At 33.1% G+C, this 26409-nt stretch overlaps 4 protein-coding genes and 1 long non-coding RNA gene across 5 annotated transcripts; 3 read left to right on the forward strand and 2 right to left on the reverse strand.

The window, feature by feature from the left end:
* Nucleotides 1–596: 596 nt before the first annotated feature.
* On the forward strand, nt 597–12867 carry LOC111418761 (Alg7 dolichyl-phosphate N-acetylglucosaminephosphotransferase). Its single transcript, XM_071199686.1, has 4 exons — nt 597–888; nt 1137–1248; nt 1297–1742; nt 12290–12867. The coding sequence occupies exons 1-4, from the start codon at nt 713–715 to the stop codon at nt 12774–12776; spliced, it is 1221 nt and encodes a 406-aa protein (XP_071055787.1). The 5' UTR covers nt 597–712; the 3' UTR covers nt 12777–12867.
* On the reverse strand, nt 4537–6611 carry LOC111418760 (beta-1,4-mannosyl-glycoprotein 4-beta-N-acetylglucosaminyltransferase). The gene has a single exon (XM_023051421.2). It carries the CDS (start codon nt 6118–6120, stop codon nt 4885–4887), a length of 1236 nt encoding a protein of 411 aa, XP_022907189.2. The 5' UTR covers nt 6121–6611; the 3' UTR covers nt 4537–4884.
* Nucleotides 12866–14092, forward strand: LOC111418762 (Radial spoke head protein 1). The gene is made up of 4 exons (XM_023051423.2): nt 12866–12983; nt 13031–13391; nt 13441–13656; nt 13707–14092. The coding sequence occupies exons 1-4, from the start codon at nt 12930–12932 to the stop codon at nt 13991–13993; spliced, it is 918 nt and encodes a 305-aa protein (XP_022907191.1). The 5' UTR covers nt 12866–12929; the 3' UTR covers nt 13994–14092.
* On the reverse strand, nt 14005–26326 carry LOC111418763 (RNA-binding protein 42). The gene is made up of 4 exons (XM_023051424.2): nt 26215–26326; nt 26011–26097; nt 25288–25946; nt 14005–14216 (listed from the first exon to the last, which is right to left on the reverse strand). Exons 2-4 carry the CDS (start codon nt 26046–26048, stop codon nt 14083–14085), a joined length of 831 nt encoding a protein of 276 aa, XP_022907192.1. The 5' UTR covers nt 26049–26097; nt 26215–26326; the 3' UTR covers nt 14005–14082.
* LOC139431652 (uncharacterized) lies at nt 18983–20851 on the forward strand. Its single transcript, XR_011641706.1, has 2 exons — nt 18983–19211; nt 20354–20851. It is a non-coding gene; the product is annotated as an uncharacterized lncRNA (long non-coding RNA).
* Nucleotides 26327–26409: the final 83 nt, after the last annotated feature.

The raw sequence follows: 26409 nt of genomic DNA on the forward strand, positions 1-26409 counted from the left end.
GACATATTTAACCGAAATTGTAATGTGTAAGAGTACACACATTAAGACGTTCTAAAAATTTTGAAATCACCTCATAGGTGGCACTGTTTAAATTAACATTTATTATTTTCTGTGATATGTAAAAAATTTCATCGTCTGGGTTTTCTGCGATTAAAAAGATATCCCGATTGGTAATCAGATTCATTAAGAATTTTCAAATTTAATAATTTTGTTTTAAAATATCAATTAAACCGTAAAAGAATATTAGGTAAGATTACTTTTTTTTCAGATGTCAATTAAACCGTCAAAAAATGTTAGGTAAGATTAGTTTTCATTTTAAATGTCAATTACTCCAGGAAAGAATGAGAATATACTTTCAAAGCTTGATACCCATTTTAGTGGAGACAATTTCGAATGGTTTGTGTACTTAGCGAAAGGTACAGAGAGCTGTAGTTAGAGGTTGTTCACAAAGTGAAGTACTCTCACCGCTTCTCTAGTGCAAACATCTCTTCACATTCGTTTCCGTTTAAATTTTATTTATATTGATTATTAAATTAATAAAATAAGAAAAAAAAACACTTTATCAATTTTATTTAAGCGCCATCTCTTATCTATTTAACAAACTACATATCAAACATTGCAAGGTTAGCATGTTCATAATAGTTTAAAAATTTAAAACGATGTGTAGCTGAAACGTTTTTCAAAATACGATTACGTGGAGATACAGTTCGATATGGACGAGGCTCCGGCGAACAAGCAGTTCAAAATGTGGGCCCCCATTGTCGTTAACGCTATGATCTCCGTTTTCGCTTATGTGACCACTGTTAGATTGATTCCTAAACTTAGAGACATGTTTATTAAAGCAAATCTTTTCGGAATTGATATGAGCAAAAGAACCGGAGATAAAATGTAAGTTATCTTAAGGAAAAAATTTTAAACATAAAATTACATAACCTCACTTTTTTGAAATATTTATTTTTGCGATGAAGTTATTAATTTAATGTATTTTGATTTATTAGTTGTCTTATTTAAGTTATCAAATTGTTAGTGAGATTAATTAATTCATTATTAAATACATAACCTCACTTTTTGAGCTGTCATAATTTTTTTAAGGTTATGTATAAATTTGTACTAATAATTTTTAATTTATTTTTTAGACCGGAAGCTCTAGGAGTAGTCTCAGGATGTATGTTTCTAATAAGTCTCTTTTTATTCATCCCGGTACCTTTCAGTCATTCGTTATTTAACGGCCAATTTCCGCACGATGAAGTATACTTTTTAAATTACCATGTTTGATCAATTTAATAGTGTTGTTAGTTTGTAGAGTTAATAGCTGCGATGTTATCAATATGCTGTATGTTGCTCCTTGGGTTTGCTGATGATGTCTTAGATTTACGATGGAGACACAAATTGTTGTTACCAACGATTGCTTCTTTACCTCTTTTAATGGTTTACTATGTAAATGTGAACTCAACTACTATAATGATACCAAAGCCTTTAAGGGAAATGTTTGGGACTGTAGTAAATTTAGGATTTTTATACTATGTTTATATGGGGATGTTGGCTGTTTTTTGTACTAATGCTATAAATATATTGGCTGGAATTAATGGATTGGAGGTTGGACAAAGCATTGTGATTGCCGGATCGATTGTTGCATTTAATTTTTTGGAGCTGCAAGGGGATTTGTGGAAATCGCATCAATTTAGTTTGTTTTTTATGATGCCTTATTTAGGAACTTCCTTGGCATTGCTAAAACATAATTGGTAAGTAAAAAGAAAAAGGTTTATTTTAATCAATCTTTATTTAATAAACATTATAACACAATCACAAAGGAAAAACTATTATTCATTTCACAATGTTAATAAACATATCACAGAAGAAATATCATTTTTTTTTCTAAGAATGATTGTGGACTTTGTGGTTAAGAAAATTCATTTATATAGTTATTTAGTAAGTGGTGTTCACTATAAAAAATATCTAGGCTATATCTAGGATCTGTTAGCAGTTTCTAATCTTCTGCAAGCGGTTAGAAGTTTTTTGTAAGCAGTTTCTAGTCTCCATTAACAATATCTAAACTTCCCCAATCAGTTAGAAGTCTTCTATTAGGAGTATCTAATCTTTTACATGTGCAATGAAAATTGTTCAACTTTGTTTGATGAAGCCAAGGTCGTTTGCGACCAAGGCAGCGCAATAATTATTGTTCAATTCTATATTAATGTGTGATCCATTGTAGTGCCTCGGCCTGCTACACTATGATCATAACCGTAACATTGATCCAGCTAAATTCATTACTGCCCCCTCCATGGTTTTCTCCACTTTCTGCATCCCAACCTAACACTCTTCATACCTATCTTACATTCCACCACAATACACTTTTCCTTACTTATCATACCAATCATATCGTCAGTCCAAAAAACACAGTTCCTGTACCATCAACTTCTCTTTCTTGCAACTTAAGCGGCCCATACACGATGATTCTTGCGACGATGCCGCCAGAGCTGCTGCAAGAGTCGTCGCATGCGGCGGAGCTTAACCGCCTACACACGTAGACTCTTGGGGCGTCGTGCCGCACTTCTTTAACCGCTATCGACGGACCTATACCAATGCATATCTGGCCAGACAAAAGCCAAGAAATTGGCTGCAGAATACCAATACTACTTGCAGAATACTAAATACTTCCTATAAAGGACCAAAAATTCCTTGCAGAAGACAAATACTACCTATACAATACTAGAAACTGCTTAAAAAGATAGATATTGTCTATAGAAACCTAAGTACTGCTGCCAATAGGCTACAAATTGGTTGCAGAATACCAATACTACTTGTAGTAGACTAAATACTGCCGGCAGAAGACTAAAAACTCTTTGCGGAAGATAAATACTACCTATACAATACTAGAAACTGTTTGCAGCAGATAGATATTGTCTATGGACGGCTAGGTACTGCTACCAATAGCCAAAGAATTGGTTCCAGAATACTAATAGACCAAAAATTTCTTGCGGATGACAAATACTACCTATACAATACTAGAAACTGCTTAAAAAGATAGATATTGTTTATACAAAGCTAGATACTGCTACCAATAGACAACAAATTGGTTCCAGAATACTAATACTGCTTGTAGAAGATTAAATATTGCTGGCAGAAAGCCAAATATTGCTAGACAATTTTACAAGCTCATTTATGGCGGTAGTTAAATTACAACTGAGTATCACTGAAAACAGTAGATAAAAGCGAATTGAAAATGGACTACACGACATTGCACTGATTAATGCAACGGCAGACTTAAAGATAGATATAAGACGATCATAAGTTTTGAGTCATCTACAAGATACTATTATTTTCATGTAACATTCTATACTTACATGTACTTTTTGTTAATTTCAAATGATATCAACTAAGGCCCACTTTTACCATCCTCCTGATAAACTATCTAGAGGATAGTTGCCATGGTTACGGCGGTTTTAAGCGCTCTCATTGGCTAAGAACTGGATTTATCTATCGGATAAATTTATCAGGAGGTGGTAAAAGTGGGCCTTAGTCTTTATTTAAGAATATAAGTAACTTGTAATGTACAGGGTGGGCAAATTTGGGTGTTATTATAGGCTATCTCAGAAACTATAAGAGATACGAAAAAAGTAGGTGCCATGACCCCTTCTCTTTTTTCGAGACTAATCCAATCCCGCAAACACCAAACCTCTATCTTCTTTTCTTTTTAAGTTATAGCCAAAAAGTCAAATTTTCGTGATTTCAAAAAATGCTCATATTTCGTTTATTTTTGAAATTAGAGAAATGGGGTTGATACGTTCTTAAGACACTTTTTTATGTAGAATATACTGCCGTTGAAAAATTTTAAAAATATTCGATGATTTTTGAGATACAACACAAAGTTGTATTTTTTTAAATACAAACTATAGTAGATTATGGTGTTACTGAAAAGAGCATATTTTTAACTTTCCAATGATGTATTGCACGCATGGTGTATTTGGGGAAAATAAGCGTTAATTTTCAATTCCAAAATAGTAAGCGCTAAAGTTCAAAATTTTGATTATAGTAGGCGAGTTCGGACAGTAATTACTACCCAATTGCTATATGCAAAACCATAATAGCCAGCCTATAATAACACCCAAATTTGCCCACCCTGTACAATTTTCTGCAAAAAGTTAGATGTATACTGTAAGAAATATCTAAGCTCTGACTAGAAGTATTTAGGTTCCCTTGAGTAGTATTTAGTTATGTGTTAGCAGTATCTAATCTTCTGCAAGCAGTTAGAAGCTTTTTGTAAGCAGTTTCTAGTCTCAATTAGCAATATCTAAATTTCCACCAGCAGTTAAAAGTCTTCTATTATCAGTATCTACTCTTCCTGCAATATCTAATCTTCTGCAAACATTTAGAAGCTTTTTGTAAGCAGTTTCTAGTCTCAATTAGCAAGATCTAAACTTCCACCAGCAGTTAGAAGTCGTCTATTATTAGTATCTATTCTTGTTTTTTATGATGCTTTATTTAGGAACTTCCTTGGCATTGTTAAAACATAATTGGTAAATAAAAAGAAAACGGTTTATTTTAATCAATCTTTATTTAATAAACATTATAACACAATCACAAAGGAAAAACTATTATTCGTTTACAATGTTAATAAACATATCACAGTTGTAGAAATATCATTTTTATAAGAGAATCCACGATTGTGGATTGTGTGGTCAAGAAAATTCATTTATGTAGTTATTTAATAAGTGGTGTTTTCTTGTAAAGTGCAGTCTTATAAAAGAAACAAGATTCCTGTCTCAAAATTACATTTTTTTTTATTGGTTTATTATTTTACTATACATGATTATCTGTCATTTAATATACATTGTTGTTTTATTATTTATTTTATCCATGCAAAGGCAATGTTAAGCATCAAAATTATTCGTAATAATCTATTTTAGAAAACATATTGACTAATAAAAAATCGAATTTCCACGAATTTTCGATAGCAAATTCAGGTGCAAAATAGTTTTCACGATTTCTGTGCGCTCTATTCAAATTGGTTTTGCCATCGATATAAACACCATTTTCAATTAAATTTTCTATGTAATTATTATCGATAACGTGAACTTTATCCCAGGATATTGTGTCGTTGACTTTGGCCTTTAAATAATTGATAATAAGTAAAGGGTCGGTGCAGTATTCGCAGAACCAACCCCCGTAATGGTTGAGATCGCCAATGATGAAATTTTTATTACTAAGATTTGAAAGCGTTTTATTGCTATTAAGGTATATCAAGTCGTCATTTAAGACCTCGTTTAAATAACGAACGGTAGACGCTCCCCCTGTTACAATCGTTTTCGATGGATGCGTCCAAAAGAAACCGTAAACGGAATATTTTAATCTGAAATTAATAGGTTCGGGCCAATCGTTGTAAAATTTAAAATAACCTATACCTAATTTATTAGGGATTTCGTTAATTCCACTAGTTAATATAATATTATCCTCATCAATATTTGTTATTAATTTTTTAATAATTTTCCATAAATTATTTTTATCATTAATATTTAAATATAATATTTTATTAAGTTGTTTTTTAAGAAATCGTTTGGTATTTAAACGTTTTTCTAAATAATTCGAATTAATTTCGTATAACACGTATAAATCGACTACATCATCTAACTCATTAACGCGTATCTCAGTTAAAATTTCAGTGTACTCATTCGTTTCGCACACATAAATTACTCTACGGGCATGTTTTCTAGGACCTTTTATCGATAAAGCCTTTCGATATGCTAACAAACCTCTCCAAATCACCTCAGGTTGCCCACAATCCGTTCCATGCCATCCAGGTAAACACAAACATTTCCAATTAACACCATTAGAACGCCTCATTTCCTTTACATCCGTTCCATTCGTATAACACAAACTCGTATTAAAATCTGTATAACCAAGTCTTGTAGGCACTCTTTTTAGAGCAATCGACGAGTATTTGGTGTGATATGTAACGTTTGTTGTCCAAGTGAAATTTTTAAACCGTATAAATGTAACGGTGTCTTGAACAGGGACCACCTGATCTTTTTTTATTGAAAAATAATAGGTTATTACCAATAATTGCACGAAAACCGCCACCCATACGGATAATTTTCTCAAACGAAACCGAAAACTATGCATTTATAGATTTGTTGGATGTTATTTTCTTGTATTTCTTTCACATCATCTCACTTTTAGTCACATAACCTCACATTTTATTCGACTAATTCTTTCAGATTCGAAGGGCGTGGTCTTTTTGCGATTATTTTTGGTTCTAAGCTTTTATTCATTTTCTTTTTCAAGATTTTTTTCGTTAAATACAACTTTAATTAGATTTGTGCCACCGCCCTATCTATTTTTATATCGCCATGTGCGTCTTTGGAGGTTGCTTTTCTGTCAGTTTTCGTTCACACATTCTATTTAATTACTATTAATTAAGTTTAAACTAATAATTTTGTTAATTTATTAACCGTTTCGTGATGGTAAATACTAAGAAATAAAATGTATTATTTTGGAAAGGTTAGGTTAGAAGGAAGGATTGAAATGAGGTTTAAAATGTCTTGGTGGGAGGGAACATGGGGAACATCTTTTGACAGATAATCTATAAATGCATATATCACTTTAATTTTGAAAGTTTTCTAAATTTAGTTTATGTAGGGGTGTTTTCTAAATATTATTTCACAAATGATTTTATTTTTAATTATTTACCTATACAGGTGATTTATTAGCTCACCATCAAACTTTGACATATGATAGCTAACAAAAAAAAATTTTATGAACATACAGTTGCTCACAAAATTGAGTATACAGGGGAATGGAAGATAGATAATTGTGTATATTTCAAATAATAATTATTAATTTATTAAAGTTTGTGATATTGTAAAATTCACTAAAGAATCACCCCTTGAAGTTTGGTGCAGTCATTCAGATACACCTGTGTATATACAGGGTGTCCCGAAACTCAACGTCAAGCGGGCACCGGGTGAAAGGCCAACCCATACCTGTTCTGGTAAAAATAAGAAAAAAATTCTATGTCTCTTAGTTAAGTAGTAATAGACATATTTTTGAAAATGTTAAAAATCGTTCCCGTACATCATATCTTTAGGTACTACAGTCAGAAATGTTCGCAATTTAATAGTGATTTTTTTAATAATGTATTCCTCATGAACCATGCTACTATAGCAGTCACAAATCGAACAACAAAAGTCATTAGTTTTGCAAGAAAAAGTATGTTTGATTGAGTTAATTTTAGCCAAAATCGATTCTAAATTCATCGCTAATTAAATTTCCAATAAGGGACGATGAAATAATATATTTTTATTGTTTCAGTGCTACAATTGTTTCGAACGTAGAACGTTCTTCATCCGGCACGAATAAAAATACATTTTAGAGAAGAAAACGGCGTACGTAATGCTAACGACAGAACCTTGGACCTTATTCTTAGTAACTCCTATAACATCTCTGATTTTTCTCAAAGCCTTGATCCACTTTTGCACGCGGACACCCATCATCCTGCTTTAACTTTTTCAATTAAATTTAATTTATTGCATTCCCTCCGCGAAAACTGCTCGCGTAAATATCTTTTTCACAAGGCTAACTATACAGGTATCCGTACATCACTCGCGTCTGTAGACTGGGGTGCGGCTATTAGTCACTTACCAGTTGACGAGGCGCTTGAAGTGTTTTATTCAGTTGTTCGCGGAGCAGTTGATGAATTTATTCCTCACAAAATTACTTTTAAATGCAGATTTCCTAACTGGTATTCCCTGCCAACGATCAAGGCCATTAAGGAAAAATTAAAATTTCACAAAAAATGGAAGACTACAGGTAATCGCCTTCACTATGAAACCTTTCGTCTGCTCCGTACTCGGTCTAAAACTTTAATTGCAGCTGATTATAAGCTATACTTAGAGGCTACACAGACTAGCTTGTCCGATAATCCTAACAGTCTGTGGTCTTTTATTAAATCGAGGAAAAAAGGCAGCATGAGTATTCCCAGTAAGATGTCGTATGGTGATCGAGTGGTTGAGGGTGGGGAGGAAATTTGCAAACTGTTTGTTGACTATTTTAGTTCTGTCTTTGTTGATGGAACTTTAGTTGATATCCGCGACTGCTCTTCTTCGGAAATCGCACCTTGGTTCTCACGTGATGATATTCTACAGGCGTTGTCACTTGTGAATCCTAGAGCGGGTGCGGGTCCGGACGGCCTACCAGGCGTGCTTTTTCGTGAGTGTGCATCAGTGCTTACTGAACCACTTTTTTACATTTTCAATACTTCTCTGCGAACGGCTATTTTCCCATCCGAATGGAAAAAAGCTCTAATACTGCCCATCCATAAGGCTGGCGACCGAAATTTAGTCGTCAACTACAGACCTATTTCTATTCTGTCAATTGCCTCTAAGATCTTTGAACGTCTAGTTTACGATCTGCTTTTCTTTAAGGTTAAATCTTACATAATCCCGGAGCAACACGGCTTTTTTCGTGGCAGGTCAGTGGAGTCTAACCTAATCACATTTTCTAATTTTTTACTGAATGCTCTAGACAAAAATTACCAGGTGGATGCTGTATATACAGACTACAGTAAGGCCTTTGACAGAATAGATCACGGAATTCTTTTTAAGAAACTCTTTAATTATGACATCCCTGTTGGTTTGATTTATTGGTTATCTTCTTACATCTCTAGCAGATCACAGGCTGTTACCATTAATGGCTATCGCTCTTCCTTCAAAGAGATAACTTCCGGTGTGGCGCAAGGCAGTCATTTGGGACCGTTGTTGTTTCTGCTATATATCAATGACATTCATGCGTGTTTTCATTACTCCAAGTTTCTGCTATACGCTGACGATAGCAAAATATTTACCACGATTTGTTCACCAGACGACTGCGAAAAATTGCAGGAGGACTTGGTCCGATTACAGGCTTATTGTGTAAACAACAATCTTTTCATCAATCACGATAAATGCACGAAAATTACATTTACATGCAAACGCTATCCCATTGTTTTCGATTATTCCCTCGGCCCTAATACTCTTATACCATCTGATTGTGTTCGAGATCTTGGGGTTCTCTTTGATTCTAAACTTGCGTTTTCAGCTCATATCGATTTTATTGTTAATAAGGCTTCTCGCATGTTCGGATTTATTTGTCGTGTCTCCCGTCCTTTTACTAACTTATCCTGTATTCGTTCTCTTTACTTCGCCTTCGTTTCTTCTATCCTTAACTATGCATCTTCTGTTTGGAACCCTCAATACCATATATACATTGATCGACTAGAACAAGTTCAAAAACGTTTTCTTCGGTACCTATCGCGAAAATTCTACTTACCATACTGTGATTACACACAGCGATGCTTAATATTTGGAGTCCCTCAACTCTCTTCCAGGCGCATTAGTAACGATTTAATGCTGCTTTATAAAGTGAGTAACGGCACTGTTGACTGCTCCGCGATTCTATCTCAGTTACAGTTTAGGATTCCTGTTCGACCATCCCGTGATTTATCGGTATTCTACGTGCCTTGTACCAATACAAATGCGTTTTCTAACTCCGTGGTCCCTCGTCTCATGTTTTCTTATAACAATTTTTGTTCTGATTTAGACTTGTTTGCTACTCCCCGGTCTACATTTAGGAAATTGGTTAATGATCTCCTATGTGCATCTCGTGCGCCGTTTGACTTACGACGTTTGACTTACGACGTTAATTCTGTTTTTGATTGATTTTTTGTTTTCAATATTTTTGATTATTAGTTTTGCTTAAGTTTCACTTTTTTGTTAAATTTTATTTCTGTTGCTATTTTTTTTTGTTAACCTGTTTGATATTTTTTTTTTGTTACTTATTGCTAAATTCTTGTTTTTAGTTTATAATATTGTATATTTTTAGTGGATGCTTCGGTGGGCTTGTCCCGTTTGCATCCCAAATAAAAAAAAAAAAAAAAAAAAAAAAAAAAAAAAAAAAAAACATCAAAATAAAATCGCTAAAAACAAATTTAAAATATTTACCGTCAAATATTTAATAACGAAAGATTATGCATTAAAGTCACACCCAATCATGCGTTGAACAAGTTTTCATTAAAGGTGGGGGGCATAAGGAAATAATTGCGTTAATTATCGAAGTATTATTATTAAAGTGTTAGTGTTAAATAAGTGTATTCCTGCAACAAAATAGAGAAATATCAGACAGAATGGTGACTTAGCAACGTTAAAATACTTTAATAAAATCTCTAGAACAAAGGGGAAAGTGAAAAATTCCAAAGACCATCCAAAACACAAAATTCTCTCTAAACTCAAAAGACATTTAGGAGGCACACGACAATTAAATTCAAAAAATCGAATACAAACAACATACAAAAGTATCAATTTTTTAAATAACGTATTTTTTTGCAGAAAAACAGGCAATAATATTTTTTATGGCAAGAAAAACGGCAAGTGTTGTACCATTTTGGAAACTTGACTAAACAGGCCATCTTTTAAAATTACTTGCAAAGGGTGTTGTACTACTCCTTTTTTTAGAAATCGTGTGTCAAACTTGATAGACATAAATTCTTTCAACCTTAACTCAATCAAATTAATATATTTTTTTGCAAAACTAATTTTTGTTGTTTGATTTGTGACTTTTACAGTAACATGGTTCACAAGGAATACATTATTCAAAAAATCACTATTAAATTGCGAGCATTTCTGACCGTAGTACCTAAAGTTATGATGTACAGGACCGATTTTTAACATTTTCAAAAGTATGTCTATTACCACTTAACTAACAGACATGGATTTTTTTCTCATTTTTACCAGAACAGGTATAGGTTAGCTTTTCATTTTTATAGGGGTGTAGCTCCTTAGGGGAGCCGAAGTCGCCCATGGTTCATATATCAAAGTACCCTTAAAATTCACTAAAGAATCACGCCTTGAAGTTTGTTGCAGTCATTCAGATACACCTGTATAATCTAACACGCCTACTTATATTTATTAAACATTCACTATAAAATAAACACAACTTGAAATACTAAACAATAAATCTTATACTACTTAACATCTACATTTCTCTTAGTTTCACAAATTTATCTTTGCTCATTGATTTTGTAAAAATATGTGCTAGGTTTCTATTTAAATCTACTTTAATTATATCTATGACTCCTTCCATATAACATTCATTTACAAAATGATAATGCACTTCAATATACTTAGAATTTTTAGTAAAATTTCCATATTTAGCAATACTCAAAGTTCCTGAATTATCTTCGTATCGGTGCCTTAAAATCAATGTTAATTCCAAACAATCTCATAACATAGCCTGATGTAGATTTTCTATCTAAATTGTCTCCTGCCCAATCTGCGTCTACATAGCAATCAAGGATTTCACAAGTATCGTTCCTATTGTAAGTTAATTTTATGTTATTTGTCAAATATAAATACTTCAAAACTCTCAAGGCATATTTCAAATGATTCATTCTAACAATTTTGAAATTTACTTAGGTAATTAACGCTATAGCTTACATCTGGTCTAGTCGTAGAACTTATTTACAGCAGTGCCCCTATTAGATTTCTATACATAATATTATCAGATATCTCCTGTGCAGGTTCCAATTTTAAATTTACTTCCATTGGTGTTCTAAACAATTTTGACCTTTTAATTTTATATTTCCCAACTAAAGATTTAATGTATTCTTCCTGACTAAGAGTCATAACAGTTTTCGTGTAATCATAATCAAGATAATTTTCCATTTACATATTAATAGCTACTTTTCACTGTTTTGCCAGATTACTATTTATTGCCCCCTCAAAATTATTTGGATTTTCTATATTGCAAACGTTACAATAAACGTAACTATCATCATATCTTGCTGGCATTTTCCTTTCTCTCTTCGATCTTCTCAATTTTTGAGGCGTTCTTTGTTGTTGTTATATTGTTTTATTTTCGAATTTAATTTCTGTACTCTCATCTTGTATTTCAGAACCAGTTTCAATCTCATCACTAGAAGAATCAGTTTCAATGTCATTGTCAGTTCTGTTTGTATCTAAACCTATGCATTTTACATTCTCCTCCACAACATCAACATGTCTAGCTACAATGATTCTGTTATTTACTAAAATTTTATACCCAACTTCAGTATAACCCAGCAAAATTCCCAAATCAGCCTTTTTATCCCATTTAGACCTTCTTAACTGTTCTGGTCTTCGAACAAAAATTCTACTTCCATATAGACGTAAATATTTAATATAAGAATTATACAAAGAATTATCACCAGGTCATACAAACATATCAAATTTTTATTAACATTAAAATTTTTATAATACATTATTTTTTTATTTATTTTCAGGTACCCCTCGAAAGTATTTGTAGGAGATACTTTCTGTTACGTCTCAGGAATGACATTCGCCGTCGTAGGAATTTTAGGTCATTTCAGTAAAACGACACTTTTATTTTTCATTCCTCAAGTTATTAACTTCCTTTATTCAGTTCCTCAATTATTCCATTTGGTTCCATGTCCAAGACATCGCTTACCAAAGTTTAATTCTAGGACGGATAAATTAGAAATAAGCACAACCGCCTTCCGTTACTCCGATTTAAACATTTTAGGAAAAATCGTTGTAAAAACGTTCAAAACTTTGAAATTGATCAATTGGCAAGAAAAAGACGGTTACGTCGTTACGAATAATTTCACTTTAATCAACTTTATTTTGTTGCTTTTTGGGCCGTTACACGAAGAGAAATTGGCGAAGATTTTAATTGGGATTCAAATCGCTTGTTCTGGGATTGGGTTTCTTATTAGGTATCCTTTAGCCCATTTCTTTTATGACAATTAATTTTCTAGTCGATTTAAGAATGTGTTTAGAATAAGAATAAAGTGAGCTTTGTATGTTACCCGTTTTAATAAATAAATATTTTTATAAAGTATCTAGTAAACTTTATTTAACGTCAATTAAAAAAGTAATAAGACAAGTTAATAATTTTTTTAAATGGGCGAAGCAGGTGAAGGTGGAGAAGGGGCTGTGGAAATTTATCCTTATGGGGTTAGATTCACAACGAAAAATATGTTTGTTATAGAATAAATTTTTAGGAGTATGAAGGTGGTCGTGATGAAAATTTAGATCGACACGGATTTGGAAGTGCTTTATTACCTAACGGGGATATTTATGAAGGTAATTACCTTCATGGGAAACGCCATGGAAAAGGGATGTATTGTTTTAGAAACGGGGCTCGTTATGATGGTGAATGGCGTAAAGGATTAAAACATGGTTGTGGGGAATTTTTGTATCCAGATGGAACGCGTTATGTTGGGGAATGGAAAAAAGATTTTAAACACGGGCAAGGGGTTTATTATTTCATGAATGGGGACACTTACGAAGGTCCTTGGTATAAAGGATTAAGGCATGGACTTGGAACTTATACTTATAAAAAAGATAACATTCCCCATTATGGTTGTTTTAATAAATTTTATTAAAAACTTATTATTTTTTTTAATTTTAGGAATTTGGATTGAGGGTAGAATGACGGGGCCTGGGATAATAACATATCCAAATTATCAATACCATGGCAATTTTGAAAAAAATCTTCCCAAAGGCCCTGGTTGCTTTACTTTTGAATTAAAATGGATGCAACATGGGTTTTATATTAATATTAGAGATCCAGCTTTTGATTACGTAGGAGCTGAAGAATTAGCTCTTGAGGAAACTAAAGAGCCAGGTTTTTAATACAACATCTCACATTTCCTTTACGATTTAGATTTATTTCAGATCAAGAAGAATATCGCGGTAATCCACGTGGGATAGTCCCAATTTGGAGAGCCCGTTTAGTAACGACATATAAACCAGAGCTTTTACCACCAGAACCGCGCCCATTAAAGATAAAAGATTCTTTAGATTCGTTAATCGATATTATCGATTATCTTCAACAACAATATGCAGTAACTGGTGGTGAAGACGCAGTTAATTATGACCCTATTCAAGGCTTAGGAGATCCAGGAGTTGATCCAGCGGTTGCTCCAGCTACTTCTCCAACTGGAGATCCGAACGTTAAATAAATTCAAAAAAATGTTTTAAAATCATTTTTATTTTTTTGTACAATTACTTAATCCTATCATTTAATCCTAAAAATAAAAAAAATACAATTTTATCTATTATTACTTGAAGTTAACATATTAATCAACGCAGCTTTTTCTTTCTCCTTCTTCCTAACGACGTCGACGCAACGATTTTTCCAACAACTTTTTCGTAGTTTTATCGGCCGGCTTCCAACGTAACGACCTAAAACGAAGAAATTGAATAATCAATCATTGAAAATTGGGTTTTGTGTTGATGTTTTTAACGTATTCTATTATTCCGAACGTTGTATAAGTGTACAAAACCATAAGGTGGCAGTTACTACACCAAAACAACGATAAAATTCGTAGTTCCTAGTCGTTAAAGATTTTATTGTTCGTAGTAAAAAAAAGTAGTTCCGAGACGCAACAACTCGAAGTTTATGATATTTTCAAATCATTTTTATAACCATAATGTCAAGGTCAAATTAATCTTAAATTATTAAAAAACAGGTAGTACAATTTACTATAAAATTAAATCAATTGAAATTGTCTCAAAGAAGTCCAAGTTGGAGTAGTCGCTTGGTAAAGGTGGGATTGGCAAATTTGTTTTTATTCTACTTGATACGCCATCTATTAGTTCAAGTATTAATTTTGTCTAATAGTCTGCAGCATCATCAGCAAACAAATAGTATCAAGTTGAGGAACGCAATTTTAATATAATAAGTAAAGGACCTAGGTATTACCCTAAGGTACTATTTTCTTCTAGGTCCAAGGTTCGGAATAGATAAGGTATCAAATTTGGTACCACAACATTCTATGTAACTAAGTGAGCATAGAGGGTTGGAGAGGAACGTGATAACATTCGCAAAGTATTTTCTGAAAAAGAAGAACTCTAGTTAGTTGACTATTATATACAAGACGTCAAGAGAGCTCAAAGAACCTGAGGATCTAATTGATAGACAGTGTCGATATCGTTAAGTTAATCAAAAATAGGATAAATGAGCGATGAGAGGACAATAAAGAGAGTTGTATATTGGAGACCAGAGGGTTAGAAGAGCCAAGTGATACTTGATTCCTGAAATCTGATAAATATCCTAAGCCTAATGATTCTATGTTAGCCATTCTGTTTCAAATGCAAAGATGTTTGAGAGTCATGACTCGTTGCGCTTTGCCAAATTCTATTCATTCTTCAATGAAGAACACAACTTTAATATAGTAAGTAGAGTAGTGGATCTAGGTATTACCCTAATTTACCATTTTCTTCTAGGGACTCTCCGATTCCTGGATTTGAATCGCCAGAAACTCCAAGAATATCTCAAAAAAAAAGAAATCTTGATGATGAAAAAAAATTGTGTCTAAAACTACCCGGAGTTTCCTATCTTGGGTTGAATCTAATAATCTTGTGGTGAACGCATTCAAGATTGAATCATTGCTATTTGCTCTATAGGAAATTCCACCAAATCTCACTCAGCAGCTTAAGTATCTGGAAGTAATACTTGATTCCTTCGTCAAGAAGTTAAACAAGTGAATTTTTGCAATTCTATGTTAGCCATTCTGTTTCGAATGCAGAAATGTTTGAGAGTCATGATTGGATTGCACTTTGCCAAATTCTATTCATTCTCCATTCTATTGTAGAATGTTTACAATACATTGAAACTAATCCAACCTCATATCGTAAAGTAAGCGATTTATCACACTAGAAATAATAACTATATTGAAATAAATTTTACACCATTTTTTTTGTCCTGTTCTTTGATGCTAAGCAGTTTAAGACTAAAATAAGGCTATACCTTGGATTTAAAAGTATCTATGACTTGGAGGGCTTGCCGATGGTATTGCCATAGTTTGTAATCGTGCGTTTTTTGTTGTAACATCATAGGATGTCCAAATTTGTTGTTTGCATGGGCTATCTCCAAAACTAAAAGAGATAGAAAAAAGTAGCTTACATGTCATGATCTCGTATCTCGAGAAACTGCTTATGCCGAAAACTCCAAACAGCTATCGTCTTTTCTAATGTTTTTAAGTAGTTTATTGTTATTTTGCCTGTTCTGCCATGAAAGAATGTGTTTTAACATAGCCTCAGACAGTCAAACCGCTCTCCAGGTGCTGCAAGCCGTGAAAACGGTGTCGGGTCTGGTTAATGATTGTAAGAGAACTTTAAGCACACTGAGTGGTCCCTGGTCATTTTGGGGTTGCTGGCAGATGAGCTAGCACGAGTTACGAGACGTACGGCAAAAGCCGAATGTTTCTAGTTCTAAGTCTAGTGTTAGTTCTAGTTGTTATTCAGCGCTGACGTCACAAACGGGTCTTAGTATTGTGCACCTGTTTATGGGATGTAGCAAAAATTAGCCACGCGACTGAACGTAACGGACACTTCCTTTCTCGTATTATTCCGTTATATCGGAACTTTACTGCATTGAAAAACTGCTATTTGAAAATTTAATAATCAAATTTAATTTTTGATAAAAAATCACCCCTTAAAATCATTTGCATCAATTTAGAAACACCTGTATATCAGAAGACACTTTAAAATACAATGATAATATCTCAGCTCCCGAAATGTAACTGAATGAAATTTTTTAACAAAACATGTAGAAGTTCATATTATTTCAATATTTTACATAAAAACTATATAAGTTATTATTAATCACAAAATTCTATATATTCAAGAAAATCCGAGAAATTATTTAATTTTATTATTTAATTACCTTAGGATGATCTACTATGCATTGACAGTCCCCTACTGACATATGGCATACTTGCCTGGGGTGTAGCCTCAAATTATCTTGTTAATAAGGTAGAAATAGCTCAAAAAATTATACTTAAAATTATGTCAGGTAAACCGCGTCATTTCTCGTCGGACTCTCTCTTTGCGCTGACTGAGGTCCTCAATTTAAAGCAGTTATACACTATGGAAATTACCAAATATATTATCCAGTAGCACTGGAATTCCCCGTACAGGGATAAATCACCAGAAACATATCTAATGCTTTAGCTAGACCATCTAAACATCATAAGTCGCATTCTGAGAGATTTTTTACTTGCCACATTCACAAAATTTACAATAGTTTTATGGTATTTCTTTCGTTAAACGACATAACAATTAACCGACCTAACATAAATAAGTTTATTAAATTGTGGCTGAAATCTCTTAACAATACGCAATTGTCTGCTTTGTATCAGGTGGTTTCCTAGCACTCATGCATGCTCTGCTTTGTTTACTTCCGTTTTTTGTCTTCCTCCTGTTACATAGTTTCACACTTGTTTCACACTGAGAGAGTCACTTAGACTTGTTATAATCTCACTTTTAATTAAACACATTTTCCTGCACGAGTCGTTCTTAACTTACATTTAATGCCACGCACAGCACTTTGTGCGTGGCATTCAAATACATATTCAAATACATATATATTGATTTGTAACTATTGTATTTAGATTGAGCTTGTATTAGGTTGGAGAGAGAGAAAGAAAAAATAAAGGCTATTATTATTATTACCTACAACTAGAATCATTTGGGTTTAGCCGCACGTCTCTAAAGACGGCTAAACCCGAATGATTCTAGTTCTAGGTCTAGTGTTAATTCTAGTTTTACACTAACATCTTAGTATGTAGAACTAACACTATACCTACAACTAGAATCATTTGGGTTTAGCCGCACGTCTCTAAAGGCGGCTAAACCCGAATGATTCTAGTTCTAGGTCTAGTGTTAGTTGTAGTTTTACACTAACATCTTAGTATGTAGAACTAACACTATACCTACAACTAGAATCATTTGGGTTTAGCCGCACGTCTCTAAAGACGGCTAAACCCGAATGATTCTAGTTCTAGGTATAGTGTTAGTTCTAGTTTTACACTAGCGCTGTTACTATGTAGAACTAACACTATACTTAGAACTAGAATCATTTGGGTTTAGCCGCACGTCTCTTAAGACGGCTAAACCCGAATGATTCTAGTTCTAGGTATAGTGCTAGTTCTAGTTTTACACTAGCACTGTTACTATGTAGGTGTTGATTGAAATTTTTTGTGATGTCTTTTTGTATGCTGTGATTGAAAGTTAAAGAAATGTATTTAATATTACTTTTTATGTGTGGATAAACTAGGTTTGTAATGGTACTATTGTGAATGTTGTTGAAAATCTCTTGTAAATCTGCAATGTTATACCCATTATTGAATCCCAATTGTAAAATATTGTTCACTTCTTTATAATAATTATCTTTCGAAGGAGGAATTTTATTTAATCTATTAATGTAATATCTAAACGCTGCTTTTTTATGTTGTGCACAGTTATAAGATAGTTTTGGAAGTATAGAATCGGTAGTCGTGCTTTTTCAAAATATATCGAAAGTAAAATTCTGTTCATTCCTTTTAATGTTTAAGTCTAAAAAATTGATTTCCTCGTTATTTTCTTTTTCCAGAATAAATTCGAGGTTGTCAACATTGTTGAAAAGTTCTAGATCTAAAGTTAGTTCTAGTTTTGCACTATCACTAGAACTAGAATAATTCGGGTTTAGCCATCTTAAGAGACGTGCGACTAAATTTACTGGCTGTAACCTTAACTTCGTAGCACAACTCGAACTGTTTCGACTCTGTATTAAAATAATATAGATTTCTAACATCCTTTGTTTAAAAAATTCATTGAATTACATTTCAGGAGCTGAGATATCATTTTCTGGGGTGCACACTTTATTGTATCACTGTATGTCATTGAAACAACTGTAACGCTTTGGATCGAAACTAGACATTTCAATTCAATTTCTGTTTTCAATTCTCTCTTAAGAGTTACGGAAATTTATTTATTTATATAATATATATTTAACAAAAATATGATAATAACCGAGTTACTGAAAAAATAAATAACCCAAGATATGTCTGTTACCAAGTTAATTATGCATTTCAAAAAGTGGATAGAAAATTGTAATTGGAACATAAACACTTTTAAATTCTAATTAATATTTTTATGATTTGATAATTATATCAATAACAGATACAAGAAACGTGAAGGATGACAAAACACGAAATTGTTTTACGTTTAGAAAATGCGTCGTGGATGTCTCCTGCAGACTTATGACAAGTTTGTGTTGCGTCTAGTGAAGGAGAAGGGGAGAAGGAAATTGGCAAGAATAAAAGCCCTGGATCGGTGTTCTGATCAAATCATTCTTGTTGTTCAAGCCCCAAAAGAAACAAAACCAACGCAAAGCCATTTAACCGACAACAGGTGGTGAGTCAAATTTTTTATTTTTAAACCTTTTTTGCTAAGTTCAACAAAAAAAATATTTTCTTTCTATTTCTTTGTAAAATATCGTTCACCTGATCAACATGAATCATGTTTACGTTGTTTATTAATCGATTTATAAACAATATTTTTTCTATTTCTGTCGTTCTTAATAATTACATAATTTTATAAACAATGTAGTGGTCGAAAAGAATATTAAATTAGCTTCTAGAAGATAAACTTCTGTTTTGACCTCGAATAACATAATCTGAGAAGATTATAGAACTTTGTTGTATGTAAAAAGTTAAAAAGAGCTATTCTTAAACTTTAAAACTTTTTTATACTTTCATTATCATGTCTGAATACTATTTAAGAAATAGAATAAAAAAATTTAATTTCCATTTTCGATCATTTTTAAATTTTCCCTTGTAAACAAATTCCATTAAAAAAACTGTATCTGATTGAAACGTGTGGGAATGTTTTTTGATTTAATTAGTCATTCTATATTTGAAATTAATTAAATTACGCTTATATAACTGCAAAAACAAATTGATTATTTAATATATTATGTTTGTTATTAAAATGTTCGCTGGATATAAATAGAAGAAATATTTTTCTGAACCAAAAATCCTTATTTTTACGCAATAATAATACTTTATAATGACGTATTTTATCTTATCCCACCATTAAAAAAACAACTCCAAGAAATGTATATGTTATCATTTACGCTACTATTTCAATAATCGTGTGATCGTTTATAAAAATATCCTTCGAGCTTTCATCCCGTAACGATTAGACATTTAAAAATAGCCTCGGAGAGTGATGAAGACAAGGTTCATTGCACAATTATTGTCGCCTTCTTAAAATAATTAAAATATTGTAATTGTTGATATAAAGTGGCGGACTTTGATTATGACTCGGTAGACGTAAAGTAGTGTCTTAATATTAAAAAAAAAACACTTTGGGACATCATAACATAAATAAAAATGGATATTAATAACCTTTTGATATCTCAAAAAACAAATAATTAAAAAAAAATTCATGATTTGTTAAAAAATATTTGATGTTGAATTTTTTAACAAATCTTATCGGAATTACAAAGTTGAAGCAATACATTGTTAATTAAAAACAAATTAATTTTTTTGCAGATTGTCTCCAGAAAAATGAAATACACAACTTTCGCACTCTTATTATTTTGCCTTTGCGGCTTAATAATTTGTTACCCTGTGGAAGAAGTTCAATCGAATGCTCGGCATCGAGATGTCAGAATGACCTGGGCTGGAAAGGGAATGCCCATGAACATTTTGTATTACAACTTAAGAAAACTAAGAAATCAACCGAACAATAAAAGAAAAATCGTACGAAGTACGGATAATTCCGAGACCTTTAATTCCGTTATCAAAAATATGCATCCATTTTTAAGAACTACCAATACTGGACTAAAAGTTCGCATTCATTAAATTATAAAGCATCATTTATTTATTTCATTTCACTGAAAAAAATCATTTCATATAAAAATGTAGTAGTATTTAAAAAACGATCATTAATTTTAGAATTAAATATACTTACTTACCAAAAATTAATTTATTAAAGAAAATAATTGTTGTAGAAATAGTTAAAAATAAAAGATTTAGATGTTTCAGGTTTTTGTAGCAGGAGTTTAATTAGATTGTTTAAAATTAACACAAAAATGAGTCGGTTTCATTTTTTGGCTTTTTAAATAAATATTTTTATTCTATGTACTTTTTTAAACAAAGAGTACTCTTATTAAAATGTGATTAATCGATATAGACCAATTTTTAACAGTTAAAATAATGTGTGGAAACATATTAGGTAAGTTAACTAATGTTTTAGTTTATTGTATCAAGTGTCCAATAACAATTTCAATAACAAAAGAAAAAAAATACAGAAATTGTTGAAAATGGAAACCATTTTGCTCCAGGCATAATTCCTACCGAATGACTGATTGAGTAATATGTTCATCTCTTGTGGGAGCAGGTGTCTCATACACCTTTCCTTTCAAATATCTCCATACAAAAAGTCTAAAGGATTAAGACCTGCAGATCCATCTTGCAGGAAAATGGTTGTCTAGCCATTTTCTTATCGCCTTACAATGATGAGCTGGACAATCATCAAGTTGAAACCAAGACTTTCTTCTTGAAGTTAAATTATTGTCATCTGGAACTTTTTTGACATGTGTTTGAACATGACAACAGTTTTTCCGCATCTCAACACAATAATCTGAAACTAATAATTAATATCCTGATTGAAACGTTCACCCTGCTCTTCACTGGTACTACTCAAGTTTTCAGGGGAAAAATCCAAATAAGAATGTAGAAAGTGAACTTTATGCTCATCATTGTGTACTGACTGAAATTTCTCATCAAATATTAGTTTACGTATGTCAAGACCCATAACAATTCCTTCTTGTAGTTTTGCCTCTGACAAATGTAGAAACTGTGTGAAAGCAGTCGCCAGTGTTGGGTAAAGCTTTGACGAATTGTTTCATGAGTCGCAACTTGATGTGAAGAGAGGGAAGACAAATTTTTCTGGGATCGACTAAAGCTTCGTGAAAAACGTTCTTTTCACCTGACCCCAATATTTATTAGGTTGGCCATACTGTTTTAGTCCAATATTCATTTCTTGCTTTGTTATCCTATTCTCAAATTAAACATGGGTACTCCCTGCTGACCAAGCATCATGCCCAAAACTTTCAGATCGCCACAAACTATCTAGTTATGATCTATATATTTAATTTTATTTAGCAACTCTTTCAAATTCTCGTAATTTTTTTTAAGGTGTACAGAATGTCCTATAGCCAGAGAAGCAGGGAAGCTTTGTATTCAATTCCAGACTTTTGAACCAAACCAGGAACATCACAACAATAGACCAACTCGCCTTCTTGTTTGAAATATTCAGTAAATTCATGATATCTAGATCTGTACTGATAAATGATGTACCTGCAGCCAGTAACTTCTTTTTTAGTCTAGAACCCAAGAGTTCAGCATTCTCCTTGGTAAGTCTCAAGTCTCTCATCAAATCATCAAGCTGATGCTGAGCAAAAAATTGTGGGATGGCATAATCTGAAGGATCTTGGAAATCACAGTCTTCCATCTTCATTGACATCAGATTCACTAGAGCTCATCTCACCTAGCGTTGCTGGAGACTGAGGTACAGACACATCTGGTCCATAAGCTACAGGTCGTACACTATATCTCTTTTATTAGAGTTATAGCCATTAAAATCATAGTGGCAAAAATAACAGCTATGACTTGTAAATTTTTGGTTCCCTCCACACCATCGGAATGCCAATTTGAATGATTTTTTTTACCCTTCCTGCGATTTACTACATAAATATAACACACTTTGTGAGGTGCCCATGATTTGTTTTGGTCACCAAGTCTCACACCGAAATAGGAGTAATACACTTTCCTAACAAAGTCTGTAATGTTTCTCTGGTGTTTTTTAATGACAAATTCACCACAAATGTAAGAAAAATTGTAAGGACAATTACGACAACCACGGCTAGAAGACATGTTGACACGAGCGGAAACAACACACAAATAAGCGCGTAAAAGTGTGTTTGTGATAAGGCACTTAAACCCCTTTTTCTGGAAACAGGCTTAGAAGACCTGCCCCCAGTAATAATATTCCTATATATAGCCTTAGCTACACACACTATAGAGGAAAGTAAAGGTGGTCTTCATATCTAAAGGTGGTAGGCGTTCAAACGCCGACGCCAAGGCATACAGACCAATTAGCCTAACTTCATTTCTCCTCAAAAGGATGGAAAAGGTAATCGATCAATACCTTAGGAATGGAGATGCTTGTCACTAATCCACTCCACCCTAGCCAACATGATTACCAGAAAGCAAAATTAACAATTATTAAGGTTTATATATAAGAGGTTGTCTAGATTCGTACGCAACCATACTGCGCATTACGTCCCATGTGGAAAATAATACTGCTAAGCACATGGCCATGAGGTTGCGTGCGCAATCCGTGATGGCTTACGTCACGAAACACTCCTGCTCTTGCCCCTCGCCCACAAACTCAAACAAAGTATTGCAGCATAGGTACTTAGACAACCTTTAATATATAAACCTTGAACAATTACTGCTCTCCATGCTTCGATTAGCACTTTAGAGGAGGCAATTGCAACCAAAGAGATAGCCCTATCTGCTTTCATAGACATGCTTTTGATTACACCTCCTATGAATCCATAGAGAAGGCTCTAAACATAAAAGATATACATCCATCGACAATCAAATGGTGAAGCCATGTTGAAAAGTCGGCAGATCACAGCCAGTCTGGGAGGCGAGTCGTTGACATAAAGGCGCTAAAAGGATGTCTCCAAGGGGGAGTGCTATTACCTCTATTATGGTGCCTGGTAGTAGATGACTTGATGAACACCCTAACAAAAAACGGATTCAAGATCCAGGAGTATGCTGATGACCCTACTCGGTCTCACACCGCTCCATTTATATATATAAAAGGAGGCAGCTTCAAGTGCCTTATCACTGAAAACAGTTTCTTCACTCACGTTGATGCAGGGCAACCTCAGAGGACATCTCGAAATCTTCAAGGACCCATGTCTAAATCACTTGATTGAAATTAAAACGGACCTTATACCGACAGAATACAATTTCAACTGGCTGTATAAAGTCATATTTAGAAGCAGGGATAATTAGGCTAAGGAAGGGCCTCAACTAAAAAGAGGTGCCCTAGCCTGGTACACCGATGCTTCAAAGACAGTTAGATCCGGAGTTGGTATGGGCATCAGTGGACCAAATAGCCGCATTAAACTGCCCCTCGGCTCGGACATAACAATTTTCCAAGCAGAAGTTCCTGCTATAAACTTCTGCACCGCTTTGAACCTACAGAAGGGACAGAAAGGTAAATATTTTCACCGACAGTCGGGCCGCCTTAAAGGCAATTCAGGCCTAGGTTTTAAGCCTCACCAAAGGGGATTTGAGGATGCTCTCAGGTCATCTGACCGGCTATGCGCCCCTAAAATAAGCTGAGGATCAAACTTGTCGACTTTGCAACGACGAGTCAGAAACTGCTGAACATAGACTGTGCAATTGCTTCGTCAGAGGCCGTCTAAGACATCAAATTTTCGGTAAAACTCTCTTGACACCTACCGACATAAAGGTTCAAGACCTCAGGGCTATACTAAGGTTCATCAAGGACCTACATTTGCCCTAAACATTTAGAGGGCTAAAGTTACAATATATCTTATAGGTCGCGGTAACGAGAGGGGACGCTCCCCTCAGCCTGGCAGCCATAATAATAATAAAGGCACTTAAAGCTGCTTCCTTTTGTATATATCTTTTCCTATACTCTCATGCTGCTTCTGCTAAGTGTCCATTTGAAAACTCATAAACAAAATAAATATCTATTGATTAGGAAAACTAAGAGGCATTTTATAAAAAGAACAACTACTGGTGATTTGACACTTGATACAATAAACTAAAACATTACCTACTTTGTTTCCATGGCACAAACTATTTTAACTATCCTCTAAAAAAAATTGGTCCCCATGGAATAATAAAAAGCGAATTATCTTGAAAACGATCAAATTTAGCGCATTTTGATAAAAGACCCTTTTTGTTTAAAAAAGTACAAAGAATAAGAATTTTTATTCAAAAAGCCAAAAAAAGTTATAATTATTTTAATCTGTAAAGAATACGTTTCAGAGCGATAAAACGGACTCCATAATCGTCTTTCTCGTGCCATATACCAAATTTGAATAGAATTGATTGAAATACACGTTTAATATTAAAAAATTAATTTAAAAATTTAATTTGAACACTCTGTATCTTCAAAACAAAGCGTTTCTCGACCTAAAGTGTGTTAATTAATAATTGTACCCGACGTTATTGTTGCAACTATGCAACCAATATCACAATTTGCGTATTGCAATACGAATACTGTGATATTGGTTGCATACTTGCAATGATGACGTTGGGTATGATAATTAATTAACACACTGCATGTTTATATGAAGTTTTTGTGTTAATTTAGTCCTGCTACAAAAACCTGAAACACCTTTATATTTAATATTAAAACAAAATCTTACCATTCATTTCTTTCATAGCCTTTGTAAAATCAGTGGGATCTTTAAAACTAATAAATCCATACCCTTTACTTTTATTAGTACGTTTATCTCGAACAACCCTCGCCCTTAAAAACGACGGATATTTATTAAAAGTTCTCGTCAATAACTCATCGGTGACATCATTCCCAAGATCGCCACAAAATATCCGAAAATCATCCTCGACCCAATCCGATAACGAATGATCCTCCCAAACTTGTCCGCCGGCAGTTCGCATTAATTTTTTATTTTTCCCTCTACGTCGATAATCGTCTGGTCCAAAAGATTGTAAAGCGCTGCTTGCTTTTCCTTGGCTAATAGCTAACTCAGCGCTAACTTTTTCGTTTTTTAATTTCTTCAATTTCTTTTCAACCTCATTTTGTAACGAGATGAAATCAACTGAAGCGGGTTGTGGTGGTTGGGGGGCTACTTTTGGGGCGGTATACATTGCAGGTTTAGCAGAAACCACTGCAGGTTGAGTTATTACATTTTGAGAGAATGCCTCAAAACCAGATCGTTTTGACCGACTCACTTGGTGTGGAATTAATACAGGTGGCATTGGAGGAGGTGGAATATTACCAAATCCAGGTAAATTGTAATTATACGCTGGTACACACATCGTTCCTGATATTTCAGCTTCAAATCTAAATATGAATTAAAAAAATATTTAAAAATACCGTAACGAAAATTTGATAAATAAGATTTTACCTGCTCATTTCGTCTTCCATTTGTCGTGTTTTATCCATTTTTCCTACCTTTTGGTTAAGAATGTTAATATATAATTGAGAATCTGATCTGAAAAAAAAAATAATGTACTTAACCTCAAAAAAAATGTATTTTTAACAAAATTAAAAAATATTTTATAATATTAAAATCATTATTTTTTTTAAATAAAAACGTAAATTTACTTACACAAATGCTAATTAAATTGTTATAAACACAAATTTGTTAATCAATAAATTAATAAGAAACGTTACTTTGACGTTTGTGTGTTTACAACAACGCTAAACGGCGTTTTTATGAACTATTTCTAAAAATATTAATTTGTAAAATGTTTTTTATATAACATTTTAGCAACAAATTTCTCAAATTGAACTATTACTAAAT

Source organism: Onthophagus taurus, chromosome 11, assembly GCF_036711975.1.
Source record: "Onthophagus taurus isolate NC chromosome 11, IU_Otau_3.0, whole genome shotgun sequence".
Lineage (NCBI taxonomy): Eukaryota > Metazoa > Arthropoda > Insecta > Coleoptera > Scarabaeidae > Onthophagus > Onthophagus taurus.

Bases quoted from the DNA above. Each gene is read 5' to 3' on its own strand.
- LOC111418761 (XM_071199686.1), top strand. From the start codon at position 713: ATGGACGAGGCTCCGGCGAACAAGCAGTTCAAAATGTGGGCCCCCATT. The intron at 889-1,136 runs GTAAGTTATCTT...TTTATTTTTTAG, and splicing joins AAAAGAACCGGAGATAAAAT to ACCGGAAGCTCTAGGAGTAG. The intron at 1,249-1,296 runs GTATACTTTTTA...TAGTGTTGTTAG, and splicing joins GCCAATTTCCGCACGATGAA to TTTGTAGAGTTAATAGCTGC.
- LOC111418760 (XM_023051421.2), bottom strand. From the start codon at position 6,120: ATGCATAGTTTTCGGTTTCGTTTGAGAAAATTATCCGTATGGGTGGCG.
- LOC111418762 (XM_023051423.2), top strand. From the start codon at position 12,930: ATGGGCGAAGCAGGTGAAGGTGGAGAAGGGGCTGTGGAAATTTATCCT. The intron at 13,392-13,440 runs GTTGTTTTAATA...TTTTAATTTTAG, and splicing joins AGATAACATTCCCCATTATG to GAATTTGGATTGAGGGTAGA. The intron at 13,657-13,706 runs GTTTTTAATACA...GATTTATTTCAG, and splicing joins TGAGGAAACTAAAGAGCCAG to ATCAAGAAGAATATCGCGGT.
- LOC111418763 (XM_023051424.2), bottom strand. From the start codon at position 26,048: ATGGATAAAACACGACAAATGGAAGACGAAATGAGCAG. The intron at 25,947-26,010 runs GTAAAATCTTAT...ATTCATATTTAG, and splicing joins ATGGAAGACGAAATGAGCAG to ATTTGAAGCTGAAATATCAG. The intron at 14,217-25,287 runs GTAAGATTTTGT...TCTTCGTTTTAG, and splicing joins GGCTATGAAAGAAATGAATG to GTCGTTACGTTGGAAGCCGG.